Source organism: Pseudorca crassidens, chromosome 15 (genome assembly GCF_039906515.1).
Source record: "Pseudorca crassidens isolate mPseCra1 chromosome 15, mPseCra1.hap1, whole genome shotgun sequence".
Classification (NCBI taxonomy): Eukaryota; Metazoa; Chordata; class Mammalia; order Artiodactyla; family Delphinidae; genus Pseudorca; species Pseudorca crassidens.
In genome coordinates, this window is record NC_090310.1 from 62,444,699 (window position 1) to 62,466,480 (window position 21,782).

General features: G+C 42.7%; 1 protein-coding gene and 1 long non-coding RNA gene across 2 annotated transcripts in view; both read right to left on the reverse strand.

The window, feature by feature from the left end:
* Positions 1-21,782, reverse strand: part of LOC137207672 (uncharacterized) — a 75,278-nt gene that overhangs the window by 18,809 nt on the left and 34,687 nt on the right. The gene's annotated exons all lie outside the window — the stretch shown is intronic.
* On the reverse strand, positions 17,293-19,278 carry DEFB124 (defensin beta 124). The gene is made up of 2 exons (XM_067705201.1): positions 19,221-19,278; positions 17,293-17,447 (listed from the first exon to the last, which is right to left on the reverse strand). Exons 1-2 carry the CDS (start codon positions 19,276-19,278, stop codon positions 17,293-17,295), a joined length of 213 nt encoding a protein of 70 aa, XP_067561302.1.

Below are 21,782 nucleotides of genomic sequence, written 5' to 3' on the forward strand. Positions count from 1 at the left end.
CTTTGAAATTCCAAAATTTTCCTTTTACCTATGTGGAAACACAACAAAAACTAAAAACATTTTGTTGTCTGCAGGATCTGGGAGTCCCAGGGCTGGGGTCCTAGGGTTAGTGCCCACCCACTGGTGAGTGGAGCAGGATCCCAGGGTCTCTGGCCGCAGGGCTCTTGGGGTCCTAGGGTTAGTGCTAGTGCACTGGTGTGCAGGGTTGGGTCCATGGACACAGCCATGTCCCAAGGCAGCTGTGGGCTCAGGGAGCCTTAGGGCAGTTAGGCCTGCTGGGGTGGGGCTGTGTCCCTGCCCAGCCAGTTGCGTGACCTGAGGTGTCCCAGTACTAGTGCCAAAAGGCTAGTAGGTGGAGCCAGGTCTCCAAGAACTAATGAGCTAGAAGGAGGATTCCAAAATGACACTTGCCAGCACCAGTGTCCACATGCTAGGATTAACTCACAAAAATGGCTGCCACCAGTGTCTGTGTCCCAGGGTGAGCTCCAGGAGGCTCACTCAGATCAGCAGGTGGGTCTGACCCAGGCTCCTTTCAAATTACTGCTTCTGCCACAGGTCCCAGAGTGTGTGAGATTTTGTGTGTACACTTTAAGACTGGAGTCTCTATTTCCCACAGTGCTCTGGCTGTCCCAAAAGTAAACCCCACTGGCCTTCAAAGCCAAACATTCTGGGGGCTCATGTTCCTGATGAAGGACTGCTGGGCTGGGGAACCTGATGCGAGACTCAGATCCCTTGCTCCTTGGGGAGAACCTTGCAGTGGTAATTACCCTCCTATTGGTGGATCGCCCACCCCAGGGGCTATGGGTCTTGACTCCACCCCTCCTACCCATCTCATTGTGTTTCCTTCTTTATATCTTTAGTTGTAGAAGCAACAGACAACCTTTAAATAACCATTATAAATATTTCAAGGAAATTAGAGAAGATTGACTGAAAGGATAATTTAAACCAATACACAGAAAAATAGTGTGTCAGTTTTCTATCAGTGCATTACAAAGCACTCTAAAACTCAGTGGATTAAAATAACAACCATTCATTATTTCTCAGAATTATGTGTGTTAATTAAGTGGTTCTTCTGATATTCTAATCTGGGGTCACTGATGTAACTACATCTCTCTCCATGTGGCGTGGCCTCCGCATTTCAAGGAAGTTAACCTTGGCTTCTAACATGATGGCTAGGTCTAAGAGGGTAAGCCCCAATATGCATCATTTATCAAACTTCTGTTATTATGTTTTCTTATAAGTCATGTGACCCAGGGTCAATATGGAAAAAAAACTGCACAGGGACATGAATACTGCAGGCATGATTCACTGGGGATCATTGGTGTATCAGTCTATCACAAATGGAATCTCTAAGAATAAACTGGGCATTTTAAACTGAAAAATACAAAATCTAAAATTGCGGATTTATTGGTTACGCTTGACAGCAGACTGAACATAGTAGAAGAAAGAATCAGTAACTCAAAGACAGATCAATAGGAAATACAGTCAAAGCACAGAGAGAAAAAAGAAATGCAGACTAGAACAGAGCATGAGAAACTTATGGGACAATATCAAATGGTCTAACATATATATAGTTGGAGTCTCAGAACAAAAAGAAAGAGAGAATGGGGAAGAAATATTTTTTAAAGATAATGGCTGAAAATTTTCCAAAATTGTCGAAAGACATTAATCCACAGACTCAAGAAACTTAGGGAACTCCAAGCAGGATAGACACAAAGAAAATCAAAATAGCATAGCATAATCAAACTGTTAACAACCAAAAGAAAAAGTACTTCCTGATAACTGTGAATGTTTCAAACAAAACATGTTCAGGAATTTAATGGAGAAAATTAGAAGCCCTTATTGAAAGACACTATAAAAAACCTAAATTAATAGAGACATAATATTTCACAACTTAGATAACTCAGTATCTTAAAGATGTCAATTCTACACTAATTGTTTCCTAAATTCATTGAAATTCCAGTCAAAAAACTAACAAAATTTTTTCCAGAATCTGTTCAAAATTGTGCACATATAAACAAATATTTTATTAGGGACATAGACGTAGATGACAAAAATATCAATAAAGCACAAATATAGGATAATGGTTACTCTAAGAATATAGGAATTGCAAAAGGTAATGCTAATATTCTGTTTTTTTATCTGGATGGTAGTTATAGAGATGTTTGTTGTCTTATTGCTTTTTATACTTTTATATATTTTTAAAATATTATTTTGCTTTCTCAATATATAATAAAATCAAGCTTTTTTAAAAGGAGATAAAAGTTATGAACAGAAAAAAATGCAAAAAACTAAATCAGCTAAAAATCCTAGAAAGTAAAATATTTGAAAATTACATATCCTATAAAATATTTTTTCAGAATACGTAAAGAACTCTCAAAACTCAATAAAAAGAAACAAAACAACCTGATAACAAAATGAGCAAAAGATTTGAACTGACACTTCACCAAAAAAGTTACACATGTAACAAATAGGCACAAGAAAATAGATAGATATTAGAGAAATGCACATTAAAATCACAATAAAATGCTGCTACACACATATCAGAGTGTCTAAAACGATTGACCGTAATGATTGCTGATGAGGAACAAGGGGTGGCAGCTGAAGCTATTGTACACTGCTGGTGGGAATGTAAAATGGTAATACAACCCCTTTGGAAACAATTGGGCAGTTTCTCAAAAAGTTTAATACACCGCAGGATCCAACCACTCCACACCTAGGTATTTACCTAGAAGAAATGAAAACATGTCTACACGAGGACTTATAAGTAAATGTTCACAGCAGCTTTATTTGTGGTAGCCAAAAACTGGAAAAAATCCAAACGTCCATTGACAAGTGAATGGATAAACAAATTGTGGTGTATCCATATAGTGGAATACTACTCAGCAATAAAAGCGATTAACTATTGAAACTCTGAAAAACATGAATGATTATGGATGATTCTCCAAATAATTATGCCAAGTGAAAGAAAACAGACAAAAATGAACATATATTGTATTATTCCATTTGTAAAAAACTCTAGAAACTGTTAATATGTAGTGAAAGTACATCAGTACTAGAACAGGGCAAGAGGAGGAGAAACAGGGAGTGGTATTAAGAGGGGATTACAAAGATGCACAAGGAAACTTTTGGGGATGATGGATATGTCCATTATCTTGATTTTGGTGATAGTTTCATATGGGTGCACATGTATGGTAAAACATCAAATTGCACACTTTAAATTAGTACAGTTTATTATATGTCAGTTATACCTCAATAAAGTAAATAAACAAACAATGTTTTTTAGGAGAAAAAAAAGGCTAAAGGAAAATAGATATTTTTAAAAAGAGATAGAGTAACTGAACTGTATGTGATGAAACCAAAGAGGTGGACAAGGGCTAGATCTTAGAGGACTTCCCAAGTTAAAAATTATTTTGCAAATATAGATACAAATGGCAGACAACCCATTTCAGGCAACAGATCAACCCCAAATCTTCGGTGTTCCTTCAGCCCAATCTTCCCTGATAGCTATTGCCCATTTGGTAATTGGGCACCATCTAACTGGAAGACTCCTGGAATCACTGCTGATATCCTGGAAGGTTCACCCAGTTCTTCCCTTCCACTCCCCCCACTCCCCCGCTGCCCTCACTCAGGATCCTCACCATCAATATTTAAACTGAAGCCACACCGCCTCATGATGGCTTGATATGCCAGCTATCACAAAGACAAATTTGGACCTCACACACAGGACGAGAACTCCAGCCTGCTAGCTGCACAGGCACTCCTCATTTCAATGATGAGACCCGTATTTTACCTGCTGACATTTATGGAACCCCACTTGTCACATTATAGCAGTTTACTGCACATCCAGTCTTCAACCATTTCTCACCACTTCCATTGCTACTACCCTGGTCCAAACCACCATCATTTCTGACCCGGATTGTTACATTGGCCTCCAACTGATTTCCCTCCTTCTGCCTTTATCCACGTTCAGTCTATTCTCAATAGAGCAACCAGAGTGATTCTGGCTCTCCTCTCCTCAAAACCCTCCTGTGATTTCTCATCTCACACAGAGTATAGCCAGAGCCCTTACAATAGCCTACAAGGCACCCCCGCAGTCTGGACTCCATTATTTCTCTGACCTCATCTTCGATTACTCTTCCACTGGTTCACTCCACTCAAGCCATCCTGGCCTCTTTGCTATTCCTCGGACGCACCAGGCATCGTCCAAATGTAACCATAAGTGGGGTCCGGCTGCTCGCCGCTCAAAAGCCAATAAAGCTAATAAAGAGCAAGCTTGGAGGAAGGGAAAGTTTATTTTATTTCAGATGCTGGCAACAGGGGGGTTTCAGTATTTTCAAGATAGCTCACAGGATATGGCTCAGAATATTATCTACAGCCCTTGAGGAGGAACTAAAGGTCCTTGACGATGCTTAATGATGAAACTATTATTATCTAGCCTTGTTGGACTGTTTCTGCATTTTCTCACTTCTCTGATTAAGCTTATCCTTTGGCTAAAGTTTTTCCACAGACAAAAGACAGGTTGAGGACATGGGGGGCAAGGACCATATGGTCCTGCTCCATTTCACCAACTCACAGCCTTTGCAGTTGCTGTTCCCTCTCACTGGCACTCTCATCCCCAATCCTCTGAATGACTCTTTCTGACATCTTTTGGGTCTCTGTTCAAATATCACCTTCTCACTGCAGCCTTCTCCTAAATACCTTATTTTAAATTTTTCTTCAAAAACTGCTCTCCCTTGCTTCTTTTGGGCTTGAATTTCTCCACAGTATGTGTCAGTAGCTACCATATTTTTTTCTTTATTGTGTTTATTACCCCCCATGAGAATGTGATAAACGTACACTGAATATACGTTACGGTTATCTGTCAAAGATCCGAGCATTAAAATAAATATTTTATTTTACCTAAAGATAGGGTACAGTCAGGAAAACAAAAAACAGAGTAGGTATTTCCAAAAAAGGGATTTAATACAGGAAATCGGTCACACATTTGTTGGAACACTTGAAGCCAAAAATGAAGTTGAAGTTATCCAGGTGTTAGTAACTACAGGAAGGGGCCACAACTCCTAAGGCCGGGAGACCCTTCCCTCTGCCCTCCAGTTCTTCCAGTTCCATTCCCCACCTTTCTCCACCCAGCTGTCTGACCCCCTGGAAGGACTGCATGAATAGGATCTCCTGCCTCTGGCCTCCCATTTGGTTTAAGGAGTGGGGTGATGTCAGCAAGATTTTTGGAGGAGAGACTGAAGTCCGGGTATTTACCACTTCTGTCTCTGCAGAGTTGCCATCTGAATTAGTTAACTATCATCCTTGCAGTGTGACTCTTTTCTACTCCTGTGCTGTATTGAAGTGATGAGGACTGAGCTATGTTGCAAATAAATCATTTTTTGTTTAGATAGATAGATAAATGATAGACAGGTAGATGATAGATAGATAGATAGATAGATCTAGATATCTAGATATAGACAGATATATAGATATGTTTCACAGTCATTTTCTGAGCTCCATCTACCTACTGCACAGGGCAAATGGGAAAAACAAAATGTGAATGTGATAAGAATCAATACCCTTGCATCTTCAAGTGTTTGATGGTGGCTCTAATCTCTGCAATTCCGCAGGGAAACAATATTGCTGTTGGTTCTCTACTATAGTATGTAGGGAAAGTTTCAGTGGCTTCCACTTGTCCATTTCTACAATAGTAGCCCTCACTCCATAGGTCAGGGAGCCAATGTGAAATTCTGCCAACTACAAAATATGTCTGTTCTAATTATGCATTCAGAAAAGGAGTGGACTCACCGAAGGGTTCAGGGGCATTCAATGGTTCAATTGTGAGATATTCTTGGTCCAAAAATGTATGTATCATCTGACCTCCATACATCCTCCAATTTTGACACGTGACATTTTGGGTCCCTAGTTATTAGTGTCAACTCAGAAACAGCACTGCCTTTCCAAGGTATAAAATCACCCTGGTAGATGGCCACAGGTGCTTTAGTCTGAAGGAAGATTTTCAGTGTATACTTGTAGCATTGTTACAGAGTCCTTCCTTCCTCTAAGGGACCAGTCTCCACTTCGGCCAAGGGCCTCTTGGTTTGTGAATTTAAGGGAGAAGCCATGATTCTCTATTGAGGCAAATCAGTAAGGGATTTTCCCCATAAGAGCAGAAATTTGTCTGTTTTGTCCACTGCTGAATCCTCAGTAGCTAGAATAATGCCTGGCACATAGTAGGTATTCGATAAATATTGGTTGAATTAATGGAAAACAGAAAAAATAGAGTGCTAATGCTAGTGATATGAAAGATTGGAATCATAATCTTAATACAACTGGGACAATGGAAATCATTAGGCATGCCAAACTCAGGGGTCCTTAGCCTCAACCAGATGTTCATTGGACTGTAGGTTCAAATTAGGAAAAAGTGAAGCAAAATTAATGAACATGTACATAATGCTGAAATATATCATTGAAAATTACATCTAAAATGTTGGGAAACAGGATTTTTTTAACCATGTCTTAGATCTACTGAACCATGATCTCCATAAAACATATACTCATTTGTTCATTTAATCATATAACAGATATTTATTGATGACCCACAATTTGCCATGCACCACGTTGGTAAATAAGACAAACATGGTCTTTGCCATCATGGAGTCTACAACCTGTGGGAGAAAAAGACATGAGACAAGAAATAAATTCAAATTACATATGGTGGTAAAGGCTATGAAGAGTATAGTGATTGAGAATAAGGGAGGGAGGTCGTGAGGGAGGTGGATCTCCATGAGTAACGAGTGTAACCCTCTCTGAGGAGGTGGCATTTCACCTGTGATCTGTAGGATGAGAAATCGTGCTTGCAAAGAGTTGGGAGGGGATTTGCAGAAGAGTATTTCAGGTAGAGCAGCATGTGCTCAGGCCATTGAGGGAAGGGTGGCGTGTTCCAGAAACTGAAAGAATGGCTGTGTGGCTAAAGGTGTACAAGGGAAGAGAGATACAAAATGAGATCTGTGAGGCAGGCAGTGTGGTAGGTCACACAATACTTTGATATCTGGATTTAAAAGACAAGTTCAGGAACAAGTTTATGTTTTAAAGTAGAGAACTGTCTGTCTTCCCTCCAATCACTTGTATTTACTCACAGTGTCTGCTTCCTCATATATGCTTTACGTCATCCCTCCTCCCACTACCCGCCCTACTCTTCAGTCTTGACTTTTCCCAAGGCACCTTTTCAGCTTCAACTCCATTTATAAACTGCTTTATTCTCTGTATTTCCCAATTAAAATTCTTGTGACAGAGAATCTGATTGATCCAGTTAATCATTTTGTACCAACCCATCTCATAGGTCACTGGCCAGCCTATGGGATTAGCTTGGCTTGCACATCTCGTGTCCAATCAACTGTGTCTGGAGCAAGGGGAAGGGGACCTTGTGTTATACATGTGACTGGCACTTCAGCCAAGGCTGTGAGCAGAGAAGAGTATAAATGGCCGGCACGTGCACAGTGTCCCATATCTTCACACTTCCCTGTATCCTTACAATGACTTCTATAGGGAGGAATACGTATGTCTGCTCCTCTCCCCATGAAACAGTGAGTCCCTATGCTTAGAGAGAAATGAACATCAATGAAACAAGGGATTCTTGATGGAATTCTGAGGAAGGGGATGGCCCCTCTCTTCATCCCCCTCATGAAATCCCACTAAGTAAGAGCTTGACATTCACTCCTATTCAACCCAGTGCTCCTGTATATAATAAATATTTTCTATCCTAAAAAATAAAATTCATAAATATTGTAACCTATCTACTCACAAAATTTCAAGAAAAATAAACTATAATATAAAAGGAGAGGGCTTCCCTGGTGCCGCAGTGGTTGAGAGTCCGCCTGCCGATGCAGGGGACACGGGTTCGTGCCCTGGTCCGGGAAGATCCCACGTGCCGCGGAGCGGCTGGGCCCGTGAGCCATGGCCGCTGAGCCTGCGCGTCCGGAGCCTGTGCTCCGCAACGGGAGAGGTCATACCAGTGAGAGGCCCGCGTACCGCAAAAAAACCCAAAACAAACAAACAAAAAAAACCCAAAAAAAAACCCCACAAATGCAGGCCCCAATGGGTGTGTTATGTGTGCAAATTCAAATACAACCTAAAGTGCTTGCTGTGTCCTGACTTTCCAAAGCGGTGAACAGCTTTCCAAAACAGTAAAGTTCTAACCAAAACAAAATACAATTGTTCCTTGATTTACACCGTAATGTCATTCCAGGAAAATTCAATGTGCAAAAAATACTTGCAAAACAGCCTTAGATTCTGGGCTCAGAGAATTACAAATGGGCTCTCACCTACATAAATATCTAACAGGACATTTGAATTTGGGGGAGGAAATGGATCAATACTTCATTTTCCAGGACAGTCACGCATGTTGCATGCCGTTTGTTTTTGTTTTTTTTTAACATCTTTATTGGAGTATAATTGCTTTACAATGGTGTGTTAGTTTCTGCTTTATAACAAAGTGAATCAGTTATACATATACATATGTTCCCATATCTCTTCCCTCTTGCGTCTCCCTCCCTCCCACCCTCCCTATCCCACCCCTCTAGGTGGTCACAAACCACCGAGCTGATCTCCCTGTGCTATGCGGCTGCTTCTCACTAGCTATCTATTTTACGTTTGGTAGTGTATATATGTCCATGCCACTCTCTCACTTTGTCACAGCTTACCCTTCCCCCTCCGTTTGGCTTCCCGGGTCCCCAATCTACAAATTCCAGTAGGGGGTCCATTAATTTGGATGATCAAAAATTGCCCCCGGAAAATTCCCAAAGTAACCCCTAGAGGGCAGTATCTCCCCTTTGAGAATCTGGCCATTAACAGTCCTCTCTCCCAGAATCGTCTATTCTTTTGAGACAAATGGAGCTGCATCATAAACAAGATAACTTACCCAAATTCAACTACGCGTGCTCAGAGAGAGAGAACGAGACAAGGGGGGTTTTGATTTTTTATTCAACTTACTGATATTTTCTTACTTTTTAAATCAAATTAATTTTGCCTTCTTTTTTTTCCTTTGTCTACCTGACCCTTCAAGCAGGATTCTTTTTTAATTGAAGTATAATTGATTACAATATTGTGTTAGTTTCATGTGTACAGCATAGTGATTCAGTATTTTTGCAGATTAAATTCTGTTATAGGTTGTTACAAGATAATGGATATAATTCCATGTGCTATACAGTAAGTCCTTGTTGCTTATCTTTTTTTTTTTTTTTTTGGGTACCCGGGCCTCTCACCTCTGTGGCCTCTCCCGTTGCAGAGCACAGTCTCCGGATGCGCAGGCCCAGCGGCCATGGCTCACGGGCCCAGCCGCTCCGCGGCATGTGGGATCTTCCCGGACCGGGGCACGAACCCCGCGTCCCCTGCATTGGCAGGCGGACTCCCAACCACTGCGCCACCAGGGAAGCCTGCTTATCTATTTTAAATATGGTACCCCTAATTTGTTCCTCCCCCTTCCCTCTCCCCTTGGGTAATCACAAGCTTGTTTTCTATGTCTGTGAGTCTGTTTCTGTTTAGTATGTACATCCATTTGTATTAATTTTTAGATTCCACATGTAAGTGATATCATATAATCTTTGTTTTTCTCTGTCTGACTTATTTCACTAAGCATGATATTCTCTAGGTCCACCCATGTTGCTGCAAATGGCAGTATTTCGTTCTTTTTCATGGCTGAGTAATAATCCATTGATATATATCATATCTTCCTAATCCAATCATTTGTTGATGGGCACTTGGGAGATTTTCAAATATTCACATAAATGGAATCATTCAGTATGTACACCTTTGTATCTGGCTTCTTTTGCTTAGCATAATGTTTTTTGAGATTAATTCATGTTGTATGTTTCAGTGTATTGTTATTGTTGTTTACTGTTATCGTACCATATGGATGTAACTCAATTTATCTATTCATGTGTTGTTTCCAGTTATGAGATATTATAAATAAATACAATCTATTTGGGTTATTTCCAGTTATGGGATATTATAAATATAACGACTACAAACATTAGGGAAGTCTTTGTATATACATATTTCTATTCTTGTCAGTAACTCTGAAACTATTTTTCCAAAGTGGTTGTCCATGTTACATTCCCATCAGCAATATATTAGCATTCCAGTTGCTCCGTATCCTCACCGACACTCTCTATGGTCAGTCTTTTTTACATTAATCATTCTGGTGGTATGTAATGGCATCCCATTGTGAATTTAATTTTCATTTCCCTGATGCCTACTGATTTTGAGTATCTTTTCATGGGCTTATTGGCCATTTGTATATCTTCTTTTGTAAAATGTCAAATATTGGCCACTCCATTATTAGATTGCCTTTTTCTTACAGATTTGTAGGCATTCTTTAATATTCTGGAAATGAGTCCTTTGTCAGATAAATGTTGTGCAAATATGAACAATAGCAGTCCAAATAAACCAGGAGAATCCCTCCTTGAGCCAGTGGCTGCATGAGTGGGAGAAGGGAATTGTCTCAATCCCTACACAAAGAAGGTACCTGTCAATGAAGACATCACACTTCATTGTGTGATTCCACTGCACAGAGATATTTATCTTTCATAAAAATGGCCCCTAAACATAAACTATTACTTCCTTTGGTGTTATCACCAGAGAAACACAATGTGCTCCATTGATGGAGGAAAGCTCTCTATGTCAGTCTCCGGAAAGGCAACTTCCTGAACCATTTTCAAGAGTAATTTGGGCCATATGTGATTGTCACCTGGCTCTCAGACTTAAATGTAGCTCTGGCACAATAAAAAATTCCACTCAACACTCTGCCATCAAGAACCCAGGTGGGGAAGGGGGTGGGGAGTCACAAAAACCCACCCTGAACCTCCTACGCTATCGATCATTGGAAATTTGTTCTTTTCCTTTCTTGTAAGCCCAGAGGGATCCAGCTGATCTGCAGGATGAGAAACTCCTCTAACCTCTATTCTAACTGAAGAAACTCTGAAGCATGTGAAAATACACATATATATGAATATTACATATTTTATATATGAGCACTATATATACACATATATTGTAACTGTTTAAAATATACATATAACATTTTTAAAGTTATATAAAAATGTATATATCCATTCTGACAAAATATGTAACGAAAGCTAACAGGGATTATGAAAAAGTGGTGAATATTTTGAAGCTCATCTATGTTTTATTTTCCCATAATGTGTTCTAAGCATATTACTCAAGTTACAAAAATTGGAAATTTAAAAAAATTTTCAGGAGGCATTTTAGCGCTAAAAATCTTGTTTTGGAAGACTAAGCACATAAAGAAAATGTTCATGATACGCTGGCAACTAAAAAAAAAAACGAAGACAAAAAAATGTACAGCTTGATTCCATTTTATTTGTAAATCACATTTTATGTATTTTTTTATTTGTGGGTATTTATGTATAGCAAAAATACTGACAACTTTTGCCTTCTTATTTGTGCTTCTCTGTTTTCTAAATTTTCTCCATTGAACATGTATTACTTCTACAATTAGAAGAAAAATGTTATTTTAAAAGTACAAAAATGGCGTCCCTGGTGGCGCAGTGGTTGAGAGTCCGCCTGCTGATGCAGGGGATGCGGGTTTGTGCCCCGGTCCAGGAAGATCCCACATGCCGCGGAGCGGCTGGGCCCGTGAGCCATGGCCGCTGAGCCTGCGCGTCTGGAGCCTGTGTTCCGCAACGGGAGAGGCCACAGCAGTGAGAGGCCCGTGTACCGCAAAAAAAAAAAGTACAAAAAGGATGAGCATGGAAGACAAAAACAAGTCCAGAGGACCAGGGTGGAGTGACAGCTCCACCACTTACTGGGTGTACAACCTGGGCAACTTGCTTAACTAAGAGCTTCAGTTGCCTTATAGAAAAAGAGGGGATAATAATATCCTACGACTGTGAGAATTAAGTGAGATGATGTAAGTAAAGCTGTTGGTACTTACTAAACTGATCTATTATCATTAGCTCAGCCATTCAGTGATTCTCTGGGGAATGTCTATGCTCTGAGTAGTACTTCTAAGCACCTATACAGAGCAAAAATTCCTCTCTGGCATCCCCCATCCACTTGGCTCACCTTGCACATCTCCAGTGCCATGGAGCTCCCTTCCTCCCAAAGCTTCCCCTTTACTCTGGCCTGTCCTACCAATGGGTGGCTCTTGTTCTACTTCAGAACTAGTCTTCTTTCTTTTTTTTTTTTTTAACATCTTTATTGGAGTATAATTGCTTTATAATGGTGTGTTAGTTTCTGCTTTATAACAAAGTGAATCAGCTATACATATATATATATCCCCATATCTCTTCCCTCTTGTGTCTCCCTCCCTCCCACCCTCCCTATCCCACCCCCTCTAGGTGGTCACAAAGCACTGAGCTGATCTCCCTGTGCTATGCGGCTGCTTCCCACTAGCTAGCTATTTTACATTTGGTAGTGTATATATGTCCATGCCACTCTCTCACTTTGTCCCAGCTTACCCTTCCCCCTCCCCGTGTCCTCAAGACCATTCTCTAGTAGGTCTGCATCTTTATTCCCGTCTTACCCCTAGATTCTTCATGACCATTTTTTTTTTAAGATTCCATGTATATGTGTTAGCATACGGTATTTGTTTTTCCCTTTCTGAGTTACTTCACTTTGTATGACAGACTCTAGGCCCATCCACCTCACTACAAATAACTCAATTTCGTTTCTTTTTATGGCTGAGTAATATTCCATTGTATATATGTGCCACATCTTCTTTATCCATTCATCTGTCGATGGACACTTAGGTTGCTTCCATGTCCTGGTTATTGTAAATAGAGCTGCAATGAACACTGTGGTACATGACTCTTTTTGAATTGTGGTTTTCTCAGGGTATATGCCCAGTAGTGGGATTGCTGGGTCGTATGGTAGTTCTATTTGTAGTTTTTTAAGGAACCTCCATACTGTTCTCCATAGTGGCTGTATCAATTTACATTCCCACCAACAGTGCAAGAGGGTTCCCTTTTCACCACACCTTCCCAGTGTTTATTGTTTGTAGGTTTTTTGATGATGGCCATTCTGACTGGTGTGAGATGATATCCCATTGTAGTTTTGATTTTCATTTCTCTAATGATTAATGATGTTGAGCATTCTTTCATGTGTTTGTTGGCAATCTGTATATCTTCTTTGGAGAAATGTCTATTTAGGTCTTCTGCCCATTTTTGGATTGGGTTATTTGTTTTTTTGATATTGAGCTGCATGAGCTGCTTGTAAATTTTGGAGATAAATCTTTGTCAGTTGCTTCATTTGCAAATATTTTCTCCCATTCTGAGGGTTGTCTTTTCGTCTTGTTTATGTTTTCCTTTGCTGTGCAAAAGCTTTGAAGTTTCATTAGGTCCCATTTGTTTATTTTTGTTTTTATTTCCATCCCCTAGGAGGTGGGTCAAAAAAGATCTTGCTGTGATTTATGTCATAGAGTGTTCTGCCTATGTTTTCCTCTAAGAGTTTTATAGTGCCTGGCCTTACATTTAGGTCTTTAATCCATTTTGAGCTTATTTTTGTGTATGGTATTAGGAAGTGTTCTAATTTCATTCTTTTACACGTGGCTGTCCAGTTTTCCCAGAACCACTTATTGAAGAGGCTGTCTTTTCTCCATTGTATATTCTTGCCTCCTTTATCAAAGATAAGGTGACCATATGTGCGTGGGTTTATCTCTGGGCTTTCTATCCTGTTCCATTGATCTATATTTCTGTTTTTGTGCCAGTACCATACTGTCTTGATTACTATAGCTTTGTAGTATAGGTTGAAGTCAGGAGAGCCTGATTCCTCCAGCTCCGTTTTTCTTTCTCAAGATTGCTTTGTCTATTCAGGGTCTTTTGTGTCAGAACTGGTCTTGACTTGAGGTCCAAAGCTTTAAGTCCAAGTCCTAGCTCTGTGCCTTGGGAGCTCTGTGGCTTTAGACAAGTTACTTTCCCTCTCTGGTCTTGGGAGCCTCATCTGTAAATTATCTTGAGGAATCTTCCACCCTAGAATTGCCTTGTTTCCCTTGGCTTCTTAGGTGTATTCTTAGGATTTAGAAGGTTGGCCATAGGCTTAGATGAGGGTCTATTAGGATACTGGGTGGGAAATAGCCCTGCAAATGTGTAATCTTCAGAAAACTATCTCATCTGTTTTGTCTTCTTTCAACCTTCAGAAGGACAATGGCTGCCTCTGACGTGACTGAGAGAAACTCAGCATCACTTCTGTAGAATTCCCACCAAAAATGCCAAAGCTAGAGCCAATCATGAGGAAACATCAGACAAACTCAAACTGAGGGACATTTCACAAAGCCACTGGCCTGGATGCCTCAAAACCATCAATGTCATGAAAGACTAAAGAACTATTCCAGATTAAAAGAGATCAAGGAAACATGACAACTAAATGGAATATGTGATCCAGGGATTTTCTGCAGCTAATCTAAAGATCAGACAATAGAAATTTGTCAGTGTTAATGTCCTGATTTTTATAATTGTACTGTGGTTATATAAGAAAATGCCTTTGGTTTTTAGGAAAAATCCACTGAGCTATTTAGGTATAAAAGGGTATCATATCTGCCATATATATATATATATATATATATATATATATATATATATATATATATATATGAAACTATATTCATGTATAATTACATATGTATGTGTGCATATGTATATATATGTATTCATATATATATGAAACTATATTTGCATATAATTATATATGTATGTATATATATGTATATATATATGGGGAGGAAATGAGAAGGTTATAGTGGTAAAATATTCGTATTTGGAAAAACTGCGTGAAAGGTCTACAGGAATTCGTTGCGCTATTCTTGCAGATTTTCAGTAGGTCTGAAATTCCATGCAGAAGGCCAGTGGCAGGCCTCTCGCTCCATAGAAGTGATAGCGATTGCAGAAGCTTTCACTTGCTGAGCACTTATAATGTGCCAGATGCTCCCATCTGACCCCACAGCTACCCCGCAAAGACCTGTCATTACGCCCATTTTGAAGAGCAGGATCCTGGCATCAGACAGGGGAAGTGACTTGCCCCAATCACACGGCCTGTGGCCTGTACATGTCCGAGTATGAACTTGAGTCTGTCTGACTCCTCACTCCTAGAAATCATTACCATCTCCACCGCATGAAGGTCACAAACTCCCTTGCACTACATCTGGGAGTATACAAAGAAAACTCAGCTTCTTTATTCTTTGTAAAACAACTGAGGGGGAAGGGGTCTGAGTACAGAACTAAATTTAGTTCAATCCAGCTTAATTCAACAATTTAAATAGTCTCTTGAGGTTTCCTGAGTTCTGAGGGACTTAATCTATTCGGTAAAATTGCTCAGGGTTTCGGATTCCTCCTCTCCTCTCCCTGCTCCTCCCAATTGTGGTGGCCGGAAATGAGGAGGTGCGATGGTCCAGTGCTGGCTGGCATCTGCTGGAGTCTGGGTAGTTTGAGTCTGTCACTGAGAACACCCACTGCTTCCAGCTAAGGTCAAGTCGCTGGTGAACTGGTCTTGGCATCCCTCAGACTCACTGAGGCCTAGTGGGACAGGAGACTGACACGTCACTTCATGTCAGCTCCCTGTGATTCTGTGGCCTTGTCTGGGGTTCTTATCCTCTTTCTAGGCTCTAAACATCAAGCCCACCTCGCCCCCACCACATTGGGTCCTAAAACAGGCCCACTGGCAATCAGTTCAATGTCTAGGCCACCCAGAAACTAAGGAAGGTACGGAGGCAGGACTGATATTCCGGTGGGATGCTTTGTTATTAAATAATGCAGTGCTTCCCTCCTGGTTGGTAGAAGGTGCTGCCCCAAGCCCTTGGGTGTCTCCTCCTCCACTCCAGCTGCTTCTGTCTGACCTAGGGATCCCCAGATCCCTCTCATATCAGAAACTAAGGAGTTAACACCTGGCACAGCAGGCAGCCTCCAAGACTGTGCTCCAGCCTCAGGCTCAGCATCCCTTCTGAGGTTAAGTACTTTGAAACTCACCACTCCTCTCTTAGCCTGGCCATGCAAGGTCCATTCTCCTATTCCAAGGCTACCCTGACCTTCTCCAAAAACTCTCAAAGGACAGTGGACAAGAGCCCTTCTGCCCTTGGCCTTCCCCTCAACTTATGCAATGTGCCTGCCCCTTTCCGGGCTCAGTCCCAGAGAGAAGGTGGGCAAACACCGAGGGCCTTCTCCAACTCCCTTTCTCCCAAGCTCAAGTTTACTATAGAGGCTAAAACAGCTGGATAATTTCTTTCCCAGCCTCCCCTTACAGCAGGAGTAGCCATGTGACACAGCTCTGGCCCATGAGAAGTAAGCAGAAGTCTGCTGGGGGGGATTCCAGGGAAAGTTTTTGCTTTCCTGGTGCAAGTGAGAAACTAGCCCATGCCAACCCTCCCCCACTTCCTGCTTTAAACAAGGACGTTATGCCTGAGGTTTTGGTAGCCGTTTGTTACCCAAGAGGATCCCAGATGTTTGCCCTGAATCTGGAGGTAACATGGTTGCTGCCTACCTCCAGATTTCTTTTGATGTAAGAATCATAAGCCCCTACAAGTTGAGTTTCCTATTTTTTTCAGCCAAACACAATCCTGATATGGGGTAATTAGAATGCATGTCTGTCTACCCACTTCCCGGACTCTGCTCATGTTTTCTCCCTGCCTTGCTGTTCCCAGTTCCTTGGTCCTGGGAGAAGCAGACTTTTCCTCTGTCACCCCTCCCTGCATATGTGAAAACTTCACTTTCATAAAATCCTCATGGTCCTTCCTACCTGGACAGCCTCTTGAAATACTAACGTAGAGGATAAATGAACACAGAAAAATCCTTTCACTCTCAACAGCCCCTGCCTTTCAAGCGGAATGTACCATCTCATTCTGAATACCAGAGGCTTATTATTAACTCTATTATTACTAATTATTACCATTATTAAGTTATTACCATTATTAAGTTAATTATTACCATTATTAACTTGTTATCATTACTATTAACTCTATCTTTCTTTTTGCATTCCTTCTATAAACTCCTAATCTCCTGATATCATCATTATCCCCATTTTACGGATGAGGAGACTGGGAAGGCTTATGGAAGTAGAGTAATTTTTCCGGAGTTAGATAGAGTGAAAGTGATACAGCCTGGACCGGAACCATTTACAATGGTCATTAATGCCCACTCTCCTCGGATACCTCACTTCCCTCCATCAACCATCCCTCCATCTCTCCCACATTCTGGACCTCCCCCACCCCTCACCCCAGCCCCAGGGGTGGCGAGGCAATGACAAGAGGAGACAGCTGGCAGCTTGTGCTTTGCTGGAGAGCAAGGATGTCAGCCCCAGAACCAGCTAAACATTTTCAGGCTTGGAGGCCAGAGGCATAAGTCCATAGGGGAGACAGCACAGGGAGGCATCCGGGCACAGGTGCACGTAGGTTTCGTACTTCGTGCAGTAAGGCCGGCAGGCCCCGTGGCCCTTCCAGCACCGTTTGAATTCACTTCTCCCTATGCAGGGGAAGACGCCGGGTCACAGAGCCATCCAGGGGTTGCAGGTTATATCACTGGTCACAGATTTAACAAGAGATCAAGGTCACAGATTAGACCACTGACCACAAGTTAGACTACAAGCTACCAATTAGCTCTGTAGTCATTTGTTAGATAGACTCTGGTCGTAGAGCAGCCCTCAGGTCATAAGTTAGGCCACAAAACAAGAGCTATGACCACAGGTCAAGGGTTAGACTAGAGGTAACAGGCTAGAACACTACTCATAAATAATACAATCAGTTATAATTTAGACCACAGATCTCAGTCGAGGTTAACCCACACATCATAATTTTAACCACTGGTTACAAATCAGAGATGAATTTCTCATTCAGCTTAACCCACACCCCAAGTACACTCTAAGCACTTTTCATAAAAACAGTATTCGATTATAGTTTGTCTTATTATAATCCCAGTATATGGGTTAAGGAAACCAAGGCACGGGAAGATTAACAAATTTGCCCAAGGTCACACAGCCATTAAAGGAGCAGAGCCAGCCTTCAAATCCAGGCCATCTGGCTCCAGAGCCCAGACTTGTAACCACTATTCAAACTGCATTGCACACATAGGGACCTGTTTAATGTTACGATTTAGTGAAGAAATTCCCAACCATGGGCCATGAAAAAGGTGAGGCTTTGGGTCAATATCCCCTCCAAGGGTCTTTGGTCATAGCATGGTGTGGGGCACCTCCTTCATTTATTAATTCAGCAAACATGGGGCACTGGGAGTATCACAGTGAACAAGGTGGCCATGGTCCATGCCCTCAAGGAGCTTCCACCTGACAGAGAAGGGGGTTAAAACCCAAGCAAATAAATACAGTAAGTAGAGTTGCGGTAAGTGCCCTGAAATAAGTGATCAGGGTGCTGTGATGCAATTAGGGCAGGTGTGGGAAGTGAGGAGAGAGGAGGACCACTTAGGCCTGTCACAGTGATATTTCTAGATATATGACCCAGCAACTCGGAAGAACTGGGACTGAGTAGGAGATGGAGGGAAAAAGCTTCCCTGCCTCACCCTGGATTAAAAGAGATCCCAAGGGGCTTCCCTGGTGGCGCAGTGGTTGGGAGTCCGCCTGTCGATGCAGGGGACACGGGTTCGTGCCCTGGTCCGGGAGGATCCCACATGCCGCGGAGTGGCTGGGCCCGTGAGCCATGGCCGCTGAGCCTGTGCGTCCGGAGCCTGTGCTCCGCAGCGGGAGAGGCCACAACAGTGAGAGGCCCGCATACCGCAAAAAAAAAAAAAGTATCAGAGGTCTTTTTCAACCATCCCCATCAGCTCTTCCATCACTCCCCACATGCACCTGACACACTAGCGTCTTGTCTTGCTTTTATTCTTCATAGTACCAATACTTATTTCTAACATATTATATGTTTATTTGGTTATTTTCTGTCTCTACTGACTAAAATATCAGCTCCATGAAAGCAAGAACCTTGTTTGCTTTCACTGCTTGATCCCCAGACATTGTAATAGTGCCTGGAACACAGTAAATGTCTTTATAATGAATATTTGTTGAGTGAATCCCATTTTAAAAATGAGGAACCAGAGGTATGGGCTGATTCAGCAACTCACTCTAAGCTGCCCAGCAAGTCAGTGGTGAGGCCAGAACTTAAACGCTGGTCTAGGCCTCCTCTGTCCCCCAGAAGCTGAGAACCTATCCTTCATTTCTACACATACACATATACACACGCACACACACGCACACACACGCACACACACACACACATACACAGGTGATGTTACCTGGCGGCACATGAACCAGGACCAGGAAAGCCACAAAAAGCAGAAGCAGCTGTGTCATGGCCACAGGGCTCTAGAGCGGGGCAGGGGGCCACTGGGGAGAACACAAGAGAGGAGGAACCAAGCACACCGAGTCTTGCTGCCTATGGCCCAGCCTTTATTGGGCTGCAGATCAAGGCAGGAGTGTGGGCAGCAGGAGACCTAAGTGGGAGCCTGAGGCCCTGTGGCCCCAAGGATAGAGTGGATCTCAGCCAGCTACGTGGGGAACCGATCAGCCATACCGTCTGGAGGTTGCTGAGCTCTGAATCTGGGGACAGAATGTCCTGAAGCAATGCTTGGGGTCAGAAACTGTACCTCTTCCCCACCTGAGAGGGTGGGGAAAGCCTTGGTTTCAGAGAGACCTGGTTCAATGCCAGCATCTCCCTCTAATCACTATGATACCTTGGACAAGTCACTTAGCCTCTCTGAGCTCCAGGTTGTCATGGAAATGATGACAAGCCTCCCTTGCAAGACTAAATACATGGAGGTTCCCTTCCCATGCCGAAGACACGGAACCGGAACTCACTGACGCATTCAAACAAGCATGTACAGTTGACCCTTGAACAACACAGGGGTTAGGGGCGCCAACCCTCAACGGCAGTCAACAATCCGCCTATAACTTATAGTTGGCCCTCTGTATCTGCAGTTCTTCATATCCGAGGTCCTGCATCTGCAGATTCAACCAACCTCAGATCATGCAGTACTGCAGTATTTTCTACTGAAAAAAATACCTAACTGGACCTGCACACTTCAAACCTGTGTTGTTCAAGGGCCAACTGTATTTAGGCTTACTCAGAAAATGCGAAGAGTAATAATGCAAACCTCACAGAAAGTAATGGATACCTAGCTCATTTAGAGGATTAAAGGAAATAATACAATGGTTCTCAAAGTGTGGTACCCAGACTAGCAAGCAGCAGCAATACCTGGGGCTTGTTAGAAATGCAAATTCTCAAGCTCAATCCAAACCCACTGAATCAAAAGTTCTGGGGGTGGATCCCAGCAAGCTATGGTTTAACAAGCCCTCCAGGTGATTCCAATGCACCACTAAAGTTTGAGGCCACTGAGATAATATGGGTACAGAGCTTAGAACAGTGTCTGGTACACAGGCATCTGAGTTGCATCTTGGAAGATGAGTAGCGGGGAGGGTATTCAGGCAGAAGGAACAGAATGTGCCTGAAAGAGTAGGGTATTGGCTAGAGCAAGGAGTTTGTTGGAAGAGATTGGAAATGACCTTGTAGAGGACCAGAGCCAGAGCACAATGGGTCTTGAATGCCAAGTTCAGGCTTTTGTATTGTAGACAACTGTAAGTTTTGTAGCAAGGATGTAAACTGTTCAGATTTCAGTTTTGAATAGAGAAACTGAAACCCAAAGAAGGGAGGTGACTTGCCTAAGGCCATACAGCAATTGAGTTGTCTCACTCCCAGACAGTGCTGCACCGCTCACAGCCCATCTTGCAGGTGGCAAAGGAAAGCTTAGAGGGCCAAGCCACACAAGGAAACCAGGCGTGAGGGGGTTTAGCATCTGCCCAAAGACCTGCAGGGGCTGAGCTAGTCTACCAGGCTGCTGTGGGAGTTGCTCTGAGCTGGACACTTGGACCCCCTCAGCCATGACAATGAGCTCCACCCACAGGTACAGGCTGGTCGCCGTGGGGCCCACATACATGCCTGCCCCGGTCCATCATGACCTAAAAGGAAGCACCTTGCTCAAAGACCCATGGATGGCCAAAATCACAAGTTCCCTACAGCCAACTTCTCTTCTGTACCAAGTTCACAGTGTCTCTTTTCTCCTCCTACAGGCCTAGGAAGACTTGAGGGGGCGGGGGGTGGGGGGGGGGAGGGGGCGGTGGCAGGGGAAGCACAGACCGTGATAGAAAGGGACAATAGGCAAAGACCTGAGTGCCAAGCCCAGGTAAGCCGCAGTTTGCTCATCCTCTTAGTGTGGTATCAGGATTAAATGAGCTAATAATCCAGGCAAAGTGCTCAACCATGCCAGGCACAGCACAGGAGTCCAGTAGGTATTCATCAAGTAGGGGACAGCCATTCTTCCAGGCACAGGACAGCCCTAGCTGCATAAGGGGCGCTTACCCTAGAATCTGCTGAAAGAATGAATGACCGCTGCCAAAACAAGACATTCAGAACCCGTCAGCGCAGACTTCCTGGGCTCCCTCCGCCCCTCAAGCCACTTCCCAAAATTAATTCTCAATCCGAAGCAGAGTTTCTCAAAGTGGGGTCTATGAACTCTGGGTCAGGCTCACTTAGACACTTGTTTAAAATGCAGATTCCCCACCCTCTCTGCCAGGACTGCTGAATCTGCCTCTCTTGCAGGGTGGGACCTGGAATCTGAAGAGTTAACAAGTTCCTCAAGCGGTTTTCGTGAACGCTAAAGTTGGTGTGCCCCATTGCTGGAGTGGATAGATGCAGATGCAGAGGGGATCCAGGCTCAGGAATTCAGAACCCGTATCCTTCCCCTCTCTCGCCCCCCACCCCTGGCTAAGTACTTGAAGTGGCGGGTCAGCTGAGCTCTGCG